General features: G+C 34.2%; 2 protein-coding genes across 4 annotated transcripts in view; one reads left to right on the forward strand and one right to left on the reverse strand.

Moving 5' to 3' along the window:
* The window catches only part of SYCP2 (synaptonemal complex protein 2), a 31,863-nt gene extending 24,774 nt beyond the window's left edge, over positions 1-7,089 (forward strand). Inside the window, exons 41-46 of the mRNA XM_084538592.1 lie at positions 195-289; positions 369-468; positions 1,318-1,376; positions 1,673-1,751; positions 2,223-2,279; positions 2,632-7,089. Coding sequence (XP_084394718.1) covers positions 195-289; positions 369-468; positions 1,318-1,376; positions 1,673-1,751; positions 2,223-2,279; positions 2,632-2,703 — 462 coding nt within the window. The 3' untranslated portion in view covers positions 2,704-7,089. The remainder of the gene's footprint in view (positions 1-194; positions 290-368; positions 469-1,317; positions 1,377-1,672; positions 1,752-2,222; positions 2,280-2,631) is intronic.
* PHACTR3 (phosphatase and actin regulator 3) overlaps positions 6,559-16,497 on the reverse strand; it is a 105,808-nt gene continuing 95,869 nt past the window's right edge. For all 3 annotated transcript variants that reach the window (XM_084537880.1, XM_084537881.1, XM_084537882.1), the window contains 5 exons: positions 14,923-14,978; positions 10,607-10,668; positions 9,547-9,687; positions 9,121-9,197; positions 6,559-7,162 (listed from right to left, as the gene is read on the reverse strand). In XM_084537880.1, coding sequence (XP_084394006.1) covers positions 7,147-7,162; positions 9,121-9,197; positions 9,547-9,687; positions 10,607-10,668; positions 14,923-14,978 — 352 coding nt within the window. In that variant the 3' untranslated portion in view covers positions 6,559-7,146. The remainder of the gene's footprint in view (positions 7,163-9,120; positions 9,198-9,546; positions 9,688-10,606; positions 10,669-14,922; positions 14,979-16,497) is intronic.

Consider the following 16,497-nt stretch of genomic DNA (forward strand, 5'->3'; position numbering starts at 1 on the left):
AAAACATAAACCCATGGTTATTAACATCTCATTAACAGAAAGTTTTTCCTTAAAGTAAAAGGAGATTAAAAAAAAAAATGTACTCACTACTATTAGTATTAGTAATAATTAACAGTAATTAACAGTACTAAACATAATATAGCTTTTTCTTCAAGTGAAAATAATCTGAAAGTAATGTTAAAATGTCTTTACAGAGCCGTTCACAAAAAATGGATCATTTTGCAAAGCAATCATTAAGAGCTGCCCACCAGCATTTAGCAACAATGAATTACCAGCTTCACGAATGCAGGTGTGTAACAAAATATTTATTTTAAAGCACTTAAAATGCAATGAATATCTTCTAAAGGTAACTCATTCTGTTTTGGTAGGATTAGACAGCTGGACAAATTTCATATAGTTATCCTTGAGGAAATTGAAAATTTTGAGAAAGATTCTCAGTCCCTGAAAAACGTGGAAAAAGAATTCTTGGTTTGTATTTTAATTACTTTATTATGGGGAAAAATGAGTTTTTATGAAATCTATAGATTGCTCATAGGATCTTTATGTTATTAATTCTAATTTTAAAAAGCTTTTCTGTTCTTCCTTAAATTTGATTCAGATTTTAAATAATGAATCTGAAATGTCTGGATTGGCTTATGTGGTCCTGTAAGAATTTCTATATCACCATTATGTGTTTTTACTTTTTCCTAGAATAAACTACTCATACTATTTCTAACAGGCTGTGTATGCCAATTCATATGCTTTTTTTCAGCTGTCTTTTATTTCAGCTACAGTGTGTAGGCACTTGAAACCGATGTGCTGTGTGTTCTAAGACAAGTCAGTTGCCTGCTACTTGCTGTAATGTAAAATCAATATAATCAATATACAAATAATCATGTTAACAGAAGACTTCAGTAGCTTTTTTTTTTCTTTTTTTTTTTTTTTTTTTTTTTTACTCTGAAGGCTTTTCTTTATTATTATTTTTCTTTTAATCACACTTAAGTGTATGGAAAATATGATTAAAACATTATGGATGTTCTTTTCCATCATTTTGAAACTCTTAGGCACAATAGGTTTACAGATTTATGGCAAATTGTTTCCGTGAAAACAGAATTCCTGAAGTGCCTTATCCTGCCAACTAAACTTTTTTATATCTGTGGTTATCTTGTGGTTAACACAGATACTGTTATTATTAACAGTATCTGTGGTTACTGTTTTACTCCTACTAATTCTGTGCTGAGGCTGTGACAATGGGTTATTTTATTCATAATAGATATTAGTCAGTTTTAGTTAAGAAAATAATAGTTACTGCTGACTGTTAATTGTTTTTCTCTCCAGACCTTTTGGAAAAAACAGAAGCAGACTTTAAGTACGTACCTGAAAAATGAGCAACAGAGGTTAGTACTTTTCACTAATGCTGTTTTGAAACTTGTTTTCTTCTGTAAATTCAAGGTTTAAGTTAGGCCGGCTAACTGTTCTTTACACAATTGCTCTCTTCCATAAAACAAGGATAGTAGATGAGATGAGAAAATGAGATTAAAATGTACTGAAAAAATGTAATTTTTCTCCATTAGGAATAATAATTATTAATGTTTTTAAGTACTATAAAACTACAAATAATGGGATATAGTCTTGATATTTGGGAAATGTTCATATGTAGCAAAACTCTTTGAATTGCGTTTTATTTCTTTAGATTTCAGATCCTTAAAACATCATTTGAAAAGAACATCTACCATACCGTTGACTATGAAGAACATATTTTTACTTCACAGGTATTACAAGCTTTCAGTTCTTTGCTGTTTTTAATCATATTTGTTTCTTCCACTAGAAAAAAACAATCTGCTAACAGATACCAGTATTGACTTATTTTTCCCCAAAGAATTCCTCATCCTCACAATTACATTAATGCTACCTAGGTATTTTTGTAGCTTTTCATTGTCATAAAATATTTTTACTGTAACACTGTTCAGCGTTTTAGGGCTAGATTTAACCTGTCAGAAGGTATTTGCAGTTATCTAGAAAATTGCTGCAAGGCTTACACTGTATTCTGTGACTTTGTTTACCAGTGTAAGTCATCCAAGAAGGAACAACTCAGATGCAAAAATCCCTTTCTGTAAGCGGGTAGATGCATGTGCATCTCTTTATTTCTCACTTACAAACCATTTAGGGATGTAATTGTCATCTTGAAAATGTTACTAATTGCAAGCAGAGAGGATACATTCAGTATGAGTATCTTTTTACAGATGCATCTTATGAAAGAAGACATGAAAGGACTCCAAGAGAAATTTCTTAAAGAAATGGTAAAGAAAGTTACCTTTTCTTTTTATTTATTAATGATAATGTAAGTATAGTTGTTTGAATGTTAGAATTTAAAACTTTAGTAATTTGTTACTCTATCAAGAATAAAAATTAATTAAAATCCTCATATCACTGACATTTTCTAGGTTAAGCCTTTTACTTGAGTGATGAAAGTATCAGGTAGATATGGATATAGTGTTTTATTTCTGAGCCTTAATGTGTTGAATGATAACATGGAAAAGTATCTTATTTTGGATATGTTAGAAGCAGGACACTATGCACCAGAATTACATTACAATATTTTTTAATAAGTTTTATTTCAAATGTGTGATAATTGTAATGCTTTTTGCACAGCAAGAAGAGGAACTGATTAATGTTCGCAGAGGATTGCAGACATTGTTTCTATCAGAAGACCAAGAATTCTAAAGTAATATTTTCAGACAATTTCCTGAAATTTAAGCTGAATATAAAGTCATTTTTAATGTAAAATTTGACAACTAGATTTATTTATTTTATATAAGGAAATAATTGTAATGAAAGTATATTTTCCTTAGTAAGATTAAAGTCTTTTGAATAAGACTTTTATTAGAGAGATTTGGAATTATTTTACTGAATATGCTAAAATGCAATATGTAAATTTTTGGATTTTTAGCATATGCTATTTTGAAGAAGTCTTTATTAACATTTGTATAGGTTATTTAACTGACTTTTAGAGAAATCATTTCAAATTTCACTTCAAATCTATGTTTTTGCTCTGTGTGTACAGAATATTTCTTTTGTCTGATGCAGAATACAGGCAAATTATTTAGGGTTCAAATAGCATGTGCTAATCTCAGTCCTATTCATCTGTGATACTTGATTTCAGTAGAAGTTTCTACCAGAAAATGACTGTAAACATTTATGGTTAAACTAAGTTGCAGATATTTGTATTAAATATTTCAATAAAAATATATGTCATCTGTCTTGTTTTTACAAAATGGTGTCATTACCATTCTGCTTTAAAGTAGCAATACCTTTTTGCATTTCAGTCACAGAAAACGTTGCTGAGCAAATATTTTGTGTTGGACAATAGTAAGAGGGTGTACTGCCTATAGCTCAGAAATGTCCTATATACTCATATTGTCTGTTCCATGTGCATAGGACATCTTCTGAAATCTATGTCATCTGAGAACCACCAGTGAGTTATAATTTACCTTTTTCCTTTGTTGCCGTATAGTGACTACGAGTTCTGTTTAATTTTAAGAGAAATAATAGCTTAGAGAAACCTTAAGAAACCTTAAACTACTCTGCATTTATAGTTCCTTAGCAATCTTTTTAGCCTTTATAACTGGCTATCCTGCATATATATACACTGTAATTCTTTCTGGCTCAGAAGAATACCTTTAATTCCCGTTTTTTAACAGAATTTAAATGAAAGCTATTAAAAACTTATAGCTCATCAAGGAGAAGTAACAGATGTAGAGAATAACTCATAGAACATGCACTTCTTTGAGGCTGTCTACATCATCATATGCAGAGCTGCCTATTTACTATGGAACTGACTCCAGATTAAGATTCACAACATCTCAGGAGCCTGGACTCAGTAAGCATGGCACTTGTACAACTTCACAGCTTCTGGAGCTACCTTGAAGAGGCTACACTCTCCTTTGTAGCTGATTTTATGACCACCATAGTCTCAAAATAATGTATTGGCCAACTTTGTGGTAACAATTTCCCCCCAACTTAGTTGCTTTACAGGTCTTTACCATTATACCTCTTATTTTGACACTTGGTTGTCTTTAACAGAACGCATGCTTTCTGTCTGATTTCAATCCCGTGTGTGCTGAGAGTAGCATGGAGAGTAATTTGTGTAATTACTTAATGTAAATACTTTCATTATAGATGGGTAGTAGCTTATTGTAAATAGTTGTAAAATATTTCTTATGAACTAAAAGTTAAAAATAGAAGAATATTCTTCATGGAAACAAATGTATTTAAATGACCATAAAATAATTTGGTCTGTTCATTCCATCTGTGTAGGTGCATGGGGTCCTCTTTTAATTTTTTAGCCTCCAATTTCGTTTTTTTTAAGCCTGTGATCAGTGTCATCTCCACTAGATGGACCTCATGAGACGTTAAAGATTTCCTTTAGTGATCTACTCTGTATTTGAAATAGGGTTTTTTCTCAACTGTAGAAGATTTTAAGAAGTGCAGTATACAGTCAAAGTTCATTTCTTTCATTGAGTGCATATTGGGAAAAAGTGCTATCTTTAATAAAAACTTATGCCGAAATAGAAGTATGAACTTGTACTGTCCATCCCTCAGTTGTTACCCTACTGCATTAAATTCTAAACACATTGAGCAGGTACAGTCAAATTTAACAAAGGTACAGATATGAAGCATATCACAACAGAATATTGATAAAGGCAAAACTGAGCACAGGGAAATTACTCATTTTTTCAGTTTGTGGATGGGAAAGCTTGAGGTCATTCAAAGCAGTCAACTAAAGTGATAGAAATTGTTTGCTGCAGGACTGTTTTTCGTTTTGTTTTGTTTTGTTTTCCCCACTAGGTAAAGAATAGCATAAGGAAGATAGCCTCCCTAAGCTAACCATACCTTCAGTGAATTTGCCCACCAGTTATTTGACATTGATCATTTGTGGCTCTGAAATAGTCACAATGTTTTGTTTCTTACCAGACTGAAGCAAAAAAAAAAGCTGGGATGGTTGCAATAAGGGGACAGCTGAGGAAGAAGAAGCTAAGCATGTTGCTGCATAACTACAAGATGGCTAAGTTGCATTAGTAATCCAGCTCATAGACATTGTTTGGAATTTAAAAAACTGCTCTAAGGTACCCTTAAAATATTTTACTACATTTTTTAAACATAATTTTGATGTATTTTATACATTTTGTTATCAAGGAAAGTCTGCTAGTTTGTGCTAAATAGGAGTGTTACCTTCATGGATTATTAGCCAACTTTGTAGTTAACAGTGAGTCATCTACAGTTTCTAAGCTAAAAATGGTTGTTTTGCCTAAGAAACATTTCTCCCAGTTCTTTTTACCCTTTTTGTATTTTACACGTTATATTGTTAATAAATATTTTATTAATAAAAATTGTTGATAAATATAATTAAAGGTATGTTAAAAGGCTAGTTACGATGTTACATATTTCTGTGAAAAGCAGAGTTATAAAACTGCAATTAATAGAAAAAAAATCTTTGGATTAAGTAATTCAGTGATTCAAGTCTTCAACTGATATGTAAGTCAAATATTAAAAAGTTGTACAAAAATTACAGCTAGCTACAGAGCAAGGTAAGTTATCAATGTCCACTTTGTTGGTCCTAAACATGATACCTCCCCTGATTCATCAATTTCTTCAAGCATTGCCCTTATTGAAATATTTTGTTGCACTGTATGTTCTTACCTTCCACTTGTAAATGTTAATTTGCTGAAAATGTAATGCTATTTTTGTTCTTGCGTCCCCTTACTGAGCACCGAAGAGAACAGAAATTGCATCCACTGTTTGCACTGATTCTATTCACCAGCTTGCAGCAATTTAGTAGTATTCTATACAAACAATTTTACATACCTTTATTTTCTGGATTATTTTCATGCTTCTTGGAGATCATCTTAACAAAGCTCCTTTTTCAGATTTTTTGATACTTAATGACTTCCTAAAGGGACGTCATTTAAAACTCTTGCAGAGAAGTTTTTGTCTTAGGAATTTGCTCCGTTTTGTTGTTGTCTTATAAGGCATGCTTTCCAGATACAAGTATTATTTTCTAACTTTTTCCTTCTAGAAGTATTTTGAAAATAATTCTCAGGTGCTTCTAGATGTCAAGCATTATTAGAAATGTCTGGTTTATATTTTTCTAAACCAATTCTTTGTTATTACCATCAAGTAACTTCTTTACTCTTACTATCAAGAAATCCTTGAACTATATATACATTTCCACTAACAAAAAACATTGACATTAATTTGTTTACTAAACATGAAAGTACATTTTTACATCAACTGTTTATGTATGGTTATCCAATTTAGTAATTTTTTAATAAGAATACCAGTGAATTTAATTGTAATTCTTCAGTGGGCCAGAACTTCAGCTAGTGTAAATGATGATCACATTATGCACATTCAAAGGACTTGGTACAAAACATTGGTATTGCATAAGATGGAAATCTTAGTTAAAATCATCTTTTTGAAGACTGTTGATAAAGAAGTGATATGATCTGGTACATAATAATTGCAATCTCTTCCCTTCCCAACTGTCCCTGGGAAAAAAAAACAGCTTTAGGAAACATGTTCATTTCCTGCAATAAGTAGTCATTTAATTAAAGAACAAAAGTAACAGGAGTCAAAAATGCTTGCAGCTGTGTTAGATATTATATAAAAAAAGAATGAAATTATAATACATTAAATTAGTTTTTAGAACATGAACTTAAGTGTTTTACAAACTAATTGTGGTAAGTTCCAAATGTCTTGTCAACGTAATACTGAATGACAGTGTGTCATGTCCATTTATGTCAGAGGCCTTGGAATGGTAAAGCCTGTACATGCACAACATCTCCTTTACCATGATAGGCTGCAAAACAGTTTGAAACAAGTGGCAAAGGAGAGTAGTAGGTTCTTTCAAGTAGCTTTACTTCATTCAGTCTTTCTCAGCTGATCATCTCACTCCACAGGCCATCACTCTTCTGGCTTCAGAGTGAAGTTCATCTCTGGTGTTTCTTTCTCTATGTAAGTGCTGCAGAGTTTTCATCTGCAGAGTCCACCTTTCGCATAAACATCAAGGTATCCTGGACTGAACTTTAGGGAAGGGCTCATACGTTCCCTGATGTGTGTTCAGCAGCAGTATCAAAAAGTAGACAGATTCTTCTCAGAAGAAAATTTCTATGGCCTGTGAAATCTAGGAGAAACAGGAGACGTTTTTTTTCAGTCTACTTCAACATTCTTTGAAAGTACATTTTTTAAAATATATTGTTTAGATTAACATTTTAAAAAATATATTAATTCTCTTTAAAGGTACATTAACAGTATTGAAAACTATTAGCAACTTGAAGTCTTAATTTTCACTGACACATTTACACTTGTATGTCATGACTGTTGTACAGTTACATTCTTCAAGGTCCAGACAAGCCAGTTCCCAATTATTTGGGAGTGCAAACACAAATACAGGTGTGGAACTGTGTATCTTTTGTTTGTTTGTTTGTTTTCTTTTAGTAATTAGGCTGCTGTTTGTCAGCAGCCTATTGGGCCATGTTATTATTATTTTGTAAGAATAAAGCAATTCTGAGCTGATGCTTTGGAACATATGAAGATACACCGTTGGATTAATATGTGATAGTCTTACATTCTGTATGGAATAAATACGCTGTTGCTCTGTAGGCTTGTTCTCTTAGCTGAGATATGTAATTAAAGTCTCAGTCATTTGTAATGCTTTAGCAGTAATTGTAAATTGCAAGCCTGTATTGCACCTAATATCCTGACCAAATTTCAAAATACATCATTATAATCTACTTAAACTCCCCAGGTAGCTCAATTAGAGAGGGTATCTTTCAATTCCTGCCTTGAACTGCAGCCCACCCGTATTTCCCATCTCACTCGATCAGCGTACTGCTATCGTGCCATACACGTTGAGCCTGAACCCTGTAGTTAGAAGGGCCCTAACAATGGCATGAAAAGTCTAGAATTCTATAATTGTAGCATTTACATCAACGTACATTGTATTTATGACTCCACTGTATTTGCTTAGATCATCTTTTCACTGAGCATACAAAACTCTCTTAAGATCAAATTCGTTCCAGATTCACAAACACAGAAATGCAGGCCCAGACCCTGCAGAAGCAAGCCTTCCAGAATAGAGACTGCACCCCAAGCTCCTCGGTACAGTGCTGGGCAGCTTAATTTAGCAGCAAGCACACCTGGGAATGCTTACAGATGGGGCAAGAGTACATTGTGCTGCCAACTCCCCAGATTGTCTTTTAAGAGCAACTGGACTCAATAGACATAACAGAAATTGTAGGAAATAACTGACTGCTGTTTAAGTTTTTCTGTAAGTGACAAGGTCTTTTTGCAAGTAACTTAATGGCTGTGGAATCAGCTTCTCTCACAGTCATTCTCTCGTGGAAAATCCAAGTGTTTCCATGACTGTTTAGACCTAAAACCTGTAATTGCTGTTGTGACAAAGCAAGTGCAAGACTGACTTGATGCGCAGCAGCCCATGCATTTGGACAGTGCCAAGCATCCAGGCCAATTTTCTCAATTTTCCTGCTGGCCTGCCATTTGAGGGGGTTGCAGACATTCCAGTGGCAACTAACATTCACATGCTACTGAAATCTACAGGCTGAACCTCTTACAATTTTTTGTTGTAACAAAAATTTTACAAGTCTTTTTTATGGGCATTACTCTCCCATTGATGAGAAAGTTACAGTGTCTGGGTTAATCAGGTTGCACGCTCAAGTACACTCCAGTATTCAGTAGTTCATCTGCTTTAAACATCATGGGGAGGGGGTTGTTTGTTTTTCATTATACCCCTACATTTAAATTTTTGCTATAGCTTTTGAATCTTAGTTGCAAAATATTCAAGCTGAGTGATACTCTGGAAAAGGTCTGGGGTCTCCTCAGTACATGCTAGTGTACACTATATATATATTATTTTATATATATATAAATATGTATATAATTATATATATATATAAATCAGAAAAGCAAAGTTCAGAATGGAATGAGAAATGTTTCCATTTCCTTTTAAAAGAAATGTTCCTATGTTTCCACATCTAACATGTAAGAGCAAAATCTATAGATTCAGGACTCAAAGAGACTAGTTATTATCAGGCAATGGAAATAAATGGCTGGAAGACTGACCTTGTCAAATGTTTGCTTGATGCATGTACCTCCATTTCATTACTTTTGTATTCATTTAGCTCTTTCCGAATTGCTGCCTAGGAATTGAAAATAAAAGAGAGTTAAATAATTTTGTATTTATAAGCATTGTAAAATACCAGACTCACAGAGCAGAATAGAAGTTTCATTAAGTAGAAATGATAGGCATCGGGCACAGCAACGCATACTATGCCAGTAGAGATGCTGAATATTTAGGTTTTACAGATCGCTGATGATTATATAGATAAATAGCATTTTTATAACAGTATGCGTTGGCCAACATGGTTACAGCAAAACATATAACATTTACAGAGGTTAAATGCCCCAGAGGTTAAATGTCTGCAAAGTCCAATGTAGCATTTTAGACAAAGTAAGTAGAAAGCAGTAATATTTTAATTATGTCAGTACCTTATCAGCTGCTGATAGTCTTGTCCATGGTTTATCTGCTCGCCTGTCATAATCCTGTGCTTTTGCCACTTCTACATAATCACTGAATCGAATCAGGATTTTTCTGTCTCTTAGTTCGTCAACTGTAGGTCGCTGATTAAGCTGCATTAAATAGTATTGTAAAATAAAACCAATATTAATAACAAATATTTCAATAAATTGTGCAACATTTTCTGCTTCTCATCTTAACTTAGTGTGCATTTATGTATATGGAAGAAAAATACTAATTCAACATGGAAAAAGTGCAACTCTTGAAAAGTCCAGGGAAATATTATGTCCTTCAAACTATTGCTGGGAGATTAACAATTGTTTAAATGAAGTTATTGACTATAGCACAGTGGCTTTATAATGGACAAAAGAAAATATTTTAAGCTCTAAATTGATAAAATGCATCAATTTAGAATAGGTAAAATAGACATAATTAACTTGTTATGATATAATTTAAGGTTTGTTAAAGGTTTTCTTACTGCAGTCAGCATCAGTAAGAAGTCACTTTTCACTGAAAGGCTTTTCTACTGCAGTCAGCAGCAAGGTTTTCAGAACTGGACCCACTGTAAGAATTCCAATTTGGGTTTAATAAATTATTGGCATTTTTTGCTTATAATTCCAGTGGGGGTTCCTGGGAACAGAACAATAACACAATCTAGTTCTGATTTTAAGAACACCTTAAATGCAAAGAGAAATTTATTGTGAGAGCACTCTTGGTGCTCAGCAAGAAGCCAGCTCTGCTACTGATTGCTACAAGGAATAACGTACTTCTTTGCTGGCAGTATAGTTGCAAAATATGCAGTGTGCAAGCAAGTATTCATTTTTTGTTTGAAAGTTTAAATGTAAATATTCTATCAATCCTCATAGCTGAGACATGGTAGGTACTTAAATAATTGATATACTAGATACCACACCACCGAGGAAGAGTTAAATTAAGGGAGGTTTTGTGTAGCAATGACCTCTAGGACTGGTTGATACTGTAATAGCTTTCATAAATTTCTAAAAACTAATAGAAGACATTACAAGATTTTACCTTTCTTGTCAGTCTCTGTTTGATTTCCCTCCTTTCTTCCTGTTCTGTTTGATCGTTTCGTTCTAGAGAGAATATTAAAAAAAAGATGATTTTCCTCATGAAGAATATCAGTAGTTTCTGAAGTTCCAGGCAATAAGAATTATATCACAGAAAAATTAGTAGCTGGTCCTTAGTTGTCTGCTTTGTTAGTTCAGTACATCTCTCTGTTGCTCTGCTAGAACATATCGTTACCTCTCTGTGAGGACAAGGTACTGGTGCCAGCTTTTCCTGTGCTCTAAACTCCAGTTCCAAGGAGATTTAACAAACCAACAGCAGTCACACCAACTCCAATTGCATAAACTTTAGAAACAAAATCAAAATATTCCATAGTTAATCATCAATTTTTAGTCTCCATATTGCTGGAGCCATTATGTTGCTGTAGATGCTGAAAAGACTTATTGCATGAGCTTCAAGAAAAGTACGTTTTTTCCTGTAAAACCTTATTCTCAGGCTACACCTTTGGATGGTCACACTGCCACAGCAGTTATCTTTGATTTGGGTACTTTTTTTTCTGCTATTCAGGATGTGCCACTGACATTAGAACCTTTTTATCTTCACGGGTTTCCTTTTTGTAGCATTTCATTCTAACCTAAGCCAGCTAGCTTTTGTGTGTTGTGCCTATTAACATTCAAGCCGTGATAACTCCTACACACTGGGTCTAAAAATAGACCAGAGTGCTGTAACATTGTGTGAAATATATCCTTTGCCTTGGGATACGAGGTAATGGCGTTTCTATTTCTAGTACTATCTGTTACTAAATTAAGGCATGAGCCTGTGACCTGAACAAAGCTGCAGACCTAGAGAAAAATGTTCAACCATTCTGGGAATCTCTAGATAGCACTGTGAAGTTTATTATACCATTTGCTTTAGATATTTCCAATGATAAGGCACACACATCATTTTTAATACACCTTAAAAAGACAATAGCACTGCGGATGAGTTTCCAAAATGGTAATTTTAGTAATGAATTATTCTCCCATATTTTTACACACGTTACATTACACTGAAATGCCATCGTAAGTATCTGCTTAGAGTAAAATAGTGCATAGCCACAACTGACTATAGCAGAAATGTAAAGCAAATGAATATAAAATATTATAATGTGCTTTATTAAAATTCAGTGGCAAGGCATAGAAATTTAAAATAGCGAATAGGACAACTAAAACTAGTGCCATGTCAGGGATGAGCAGCTGTTTAAGTTCGTTATGTTTAAAAGGAGAATGTCATTTTTAAAGTAGACTGTACTCTAAGATGCAGACATACTTGCAAGAATTTACTAATATGTTTCACTACATTTTAATTCACCCCTTTTAGAGTAGATATTCAAATCTATATGTTTTTATAAAAATAAAATAATTTTCTGTGGTATAGTGCCTTTTAAGATATCATTGTCAGTGAGATGCACTGAGAGAATTCTGAAATAAAACCACAAATATTAATTTCTGACCAGAAAATTATTTTCCAACTTTTAATATACTAAACATGCATAGCGGCCCCTTTCTGTGAGATATTCGCACAGACTCTGGGCTTATTCCCAGCTCCAAGAAAATGCTGAACATGAAAACACAAGAATAGTTCATTTAGAAAAAATAAAGCAAGATTTGATAGGAACTGCTAGCAAGGGCATTACAAAATTCAAGCATTGTTACAGAGACAAAGCAGAGAGGTTTTCCCCATCAGCATCACTCTGCCTACACATAGATCCACTCATTACTGAGGGCTGGCTTTGTAAACCTGAGTAGAAAGAAGCTCCCAATTACAAAGTGGCATGTGCAGTTCATTTCGCTGCTCTGCAAGTTTTTCAGGGAATTCTTAGCTGTGCATGACTCAGAAACAATTCCTGGTGTTAAGAAAGAAGTGGGGATTTTACAGTGTGATTTAAGAGATGCTGCCTTCTTGAATGTGAAAGGCAGCTCTCAGCTGAGTACAGGAAGAACACGTGAACACCTGGGTCTTGATTTTCGTTCATAGGGTTGCCACGCTCTGTGGCAAACCAGCAATGTTGTGTCATTAAAGTAAAGGCAGTAGAAGAAGTTCAACAAAACTGTAAGAAAGTGTTGGCTTTACATTTTAAGTACCACTTTTATCTCAGAACCATCTCTCTGAGGATGATAAGAACAGTCTCTCATTTTAATTTTATTAAGGATTGTTTTAAAATGACTTAGTGGTTGCACTTAGGCACTTGGAATAAGCTTCTCATTTTGAAGGAGCGATACAAATGTGAATTATTAGTCCTTAAAACAGCTTTGGGGGTAATGTTGCTTCTGTTAGCAGTGTGTATTATTAACATCAAAGACATTAAGAAACTTAGGAGGCAACTGTACAAACACAAGCTGGAGGAGGTTGTAGTGATTTCACTGAGGGGTATTTATACTGCTACAGCTTTGCACGTCAGACCCAAGCCAGGTGTTTTTAAAGTCCATAATAAGAAGATTTATATCCCTATTAATAAAAGGAGAGTTTACTAATTTCCAGATTCACTCAAAACTGAGACTAGATTTGTTGTATCTGTCCAGCCCTTTATGATTTCTATTGACACAAGTGATGACCTTAGCTCTTACAGGATGTTTAGCTTTTTATATAATGAAATAAGGTAAATAAATAGAGCGAGCTATGATCTCAGCTGAACCTGTATAAAGCCTGAGCAACTGAATTGAAGTCAATGAATTTGCTCCATGTTGGAAGCACTTTAAATGAGATACAAATCTAGACCAGTATATTTAGCTGGCATTCAGGAAATATCTTTAATTCTGCTTTATCTTCTTTCTGCTTTATCTCTCTGTAAGCTCATTATATGAATGTATTCAAACTTTTTTATTATTCAAGCTTGTCAGTTTAACCCAGATTAAGGTTGTAACAAGCACACTTCAAAAAGTAAACATAAAGGAACAGATTTTTTTCAGCAGAGATCCCTACTTAGGAGAAAAAAAAAAAAAAAAAAAAAAATATTTTTAGAGGTGATCTTAGGCACTGACTCTTGAAAATCTGGCTCCACATGTTTCAGAATCCTGGGTTAATGCTTTTTCTTGTCTCTCATGTAGATGACAGGTGAATTTAGGCCAAGTTCATTCATTTATGTTTTCCAAGACTGTATCCTGTATGTATCCTGTTTCTCATTTAGCTGTGCACATGTGTCAGATGCATCTGATTTAACCACACACAATATATGCATTGGAAGAGTACTGAAAATATAAGTTGATTATGGAATTTCTTGTTGTTAAAACTGAAATGAAATCCCCAGTAACTTCAATGGCAATAGCATAAGCTTTTTTGTATGAACTACTAAGAAAGTTCTGAGATAGTAAATTGTAGGTTATAAAATGTAGATAACTTTTTTTTCTAGATAATTGCAATCATATTAATAATTAAATATTAATTAAATACCAAAGGCAGGATTGCTTGTATGACATAAGCCACATTCTATATGGCTTTGTGTTTTATTTGTGTTTAATGAGAAGACAACCATTTTCACATCATTCTCGTTTTGTTGTTGGTGGTTTTGTTTTTTTACTGTCTACACTAAATAGACCATAAAATTAACAGAAGTAATATACTTTTTTTCTTCAAGCAGATGACTCTTCCATTCTCCTGTCTGAGATTCACAGCAGAGAATAATCCAAAGCCCTTTCCATTCTTCACCTAATTTAGAGAATTCCCAATACATCTAAGAAAGGGATGCATCATCTGTTTGATGCCTGGGTCAGAAACTTTAGGAAAAGTGTTGAAAGCTTCTGCTTTGTGTTTATTTGAAAGATGCTGGGCAACATTCCTGTGTAGCAGCATCTGTGATAGGCTTGGAATTGTCCCTTTAATAACTCTGATATCTCAGAGGATATTTCTTTGTCTTGTCTTTGGGAATGTCCTCACACCTCTGCAAGGATGCTTTGTCTATTCCACTCTAGTCTTGTACAGTTTGCCATGGCAGTCCACAGCTTGAAAAATGACTGTCCAAAGCCTCATTGTACTGTGTGACACTAGGATGCTACTCCTTTCTCAGATATCCATAACAGTATATTCATGCATAAATGTGAAATAATATATTCACAATATAAATGATTTGAAAACTGAAAATTGAACAAGGTACTATTTTCTGTACTAAATGGCACGCCTGTGTAAATTCTGATTTCTGCAGTACTTGAAACCCAGGGCATGTTAAACATGAAAACTTTTAGGTACAGAAAAAGTGAATGAATTTCTCTATAAAAGGATATGTTCTAGAAATGTAATAATCAGTTTCAACAAATATATATAAAATAATAAAAGAAAAAAGTACTCACGTTTAAGTATATTTCTTCTTTCTAGCTCTTCAACAGCAGGTCTTTGGCTGAGTCGCCTACGGAAAAACACCAAAATCACATTTTGTACCATGCTTGTTCTTTGGAAAGTCTGCAGTATTATGAGTTCTGGTTGGTGTTTTCCTTGTGTTTGTAGGTAGAGGGGGAATAAAAAATCCTTCTGCAGGACTCAAGGGGAAAAAAAAAAAAAAAAAAAAAAAAAAAAAAAGGCAAGAATCTCAGCACCAGAATGCTTTCTTGTATTTGCCAATGTCAGCAATGCAGACAGAAGTTCTCCTCTAGTTTGCTCTGCTCTTGGTAGAATTCTTCCTCATAACGTGCATCCTTTTCACCATACTTTCCAGACAGTCAGTTGGAACCAGTGCCCTCCAACAGTTAAATTCACTCTCGAGGGGGTGTTTAAGGTGGTTATCAAAGGAGTTTCACAGTGATCTTCTGTAGCTATCACTCCTTCTACCTTTTAATCTCACGCAGCAGCAGGCTTCCTCTTTTTCTAGTAACAGCAGTGATGCATCCTGACAAAATGCAGGCTTGCCAGAAATAAAGCTTTCCTGTGGTTTCCCGACTACACGTTTAATAGACCAATCCAGCAGCTACCCTCCTGCCTGCTGTATAAAATTCGTGTGCTGCTCACAGCCTCATGCTGTCTGAACAGAGTGTCTTATGCTGTTTCACCTCCCCTTTCAGTAGTGCTGCTTCAGGATTGAGTCTTCAAATCATATGATCAGTGCCACAGTGATTTTATTCTGCATACTAAATGAGATTTCCCCATGAGACACTGCCAATATCTGCAGAGAATCTCAGGTAATTGAACCCCTCCCCTAGGCAGACACACACACACTACATTTGCTAGCTTTAAAGTAATAATTCAGCAAACAGATCAGAAACAGTTTATGATGCTTTCTGGCCTGCATTCTGGCAGCATCGGGGATTCTCATCGTCTCCTCTGTAGCAGGTTTTACAAAGCCAGAGACTGAAGTTACAGAGACAAAGAAATACTCACAGCAGGGACCACACTGCAAAATACGGTTGCAGTAATTACCCTTTGCTGTGTACAGAAAATAGAGGAATAATGATAAATGCTATAGCAAGATCTGTATTTTATCAAATACACAAGAAATGAAAAAATGAAGTAACTGTTATCAGACTGTTAAAGAACAGGTAAAAATGTCTAATTCTAATTTCTCCTGTTTTTGTAAGCCTTACCAAATATATCTTTAGCATCAGCTCTGTATTCATACTTTCAGATCAACAGCACAAAATATGAATGCCACGCCTTGTCCGTTTCTAATTAATTTCTTTGTGATTACTGCAAAGGCCAAATTCTGCTCTCATCTTCAGCAACAAGAATGCATCACAACTACTATACCAGATTTACACCAACAGAAAACACAGATGGTGAGCTCTTGTACTTGGAAACACCTGTAGCCTAATGCTCATTCTTCTTACCTAACACCACATATCACCTAAGATTTTTCTCTGTCTCTTCTTTACAGAATAATGAGACAGATACTCCATCAATGGAATTTGCAATAATCCAAACTGAAATGCTGAATG

The sequence above is a fragment of the Aythya ferina genome (assembly GCF_964211825.1).
Source record: "Aythya ferina genome assembly, chromosome: 16".
Classification (NCBI taxonomy): Eukaryota; Metazoa; Chordata; class Aves; order Anseriformes; family Anatidae; genus Aythya; species Aythya ferina.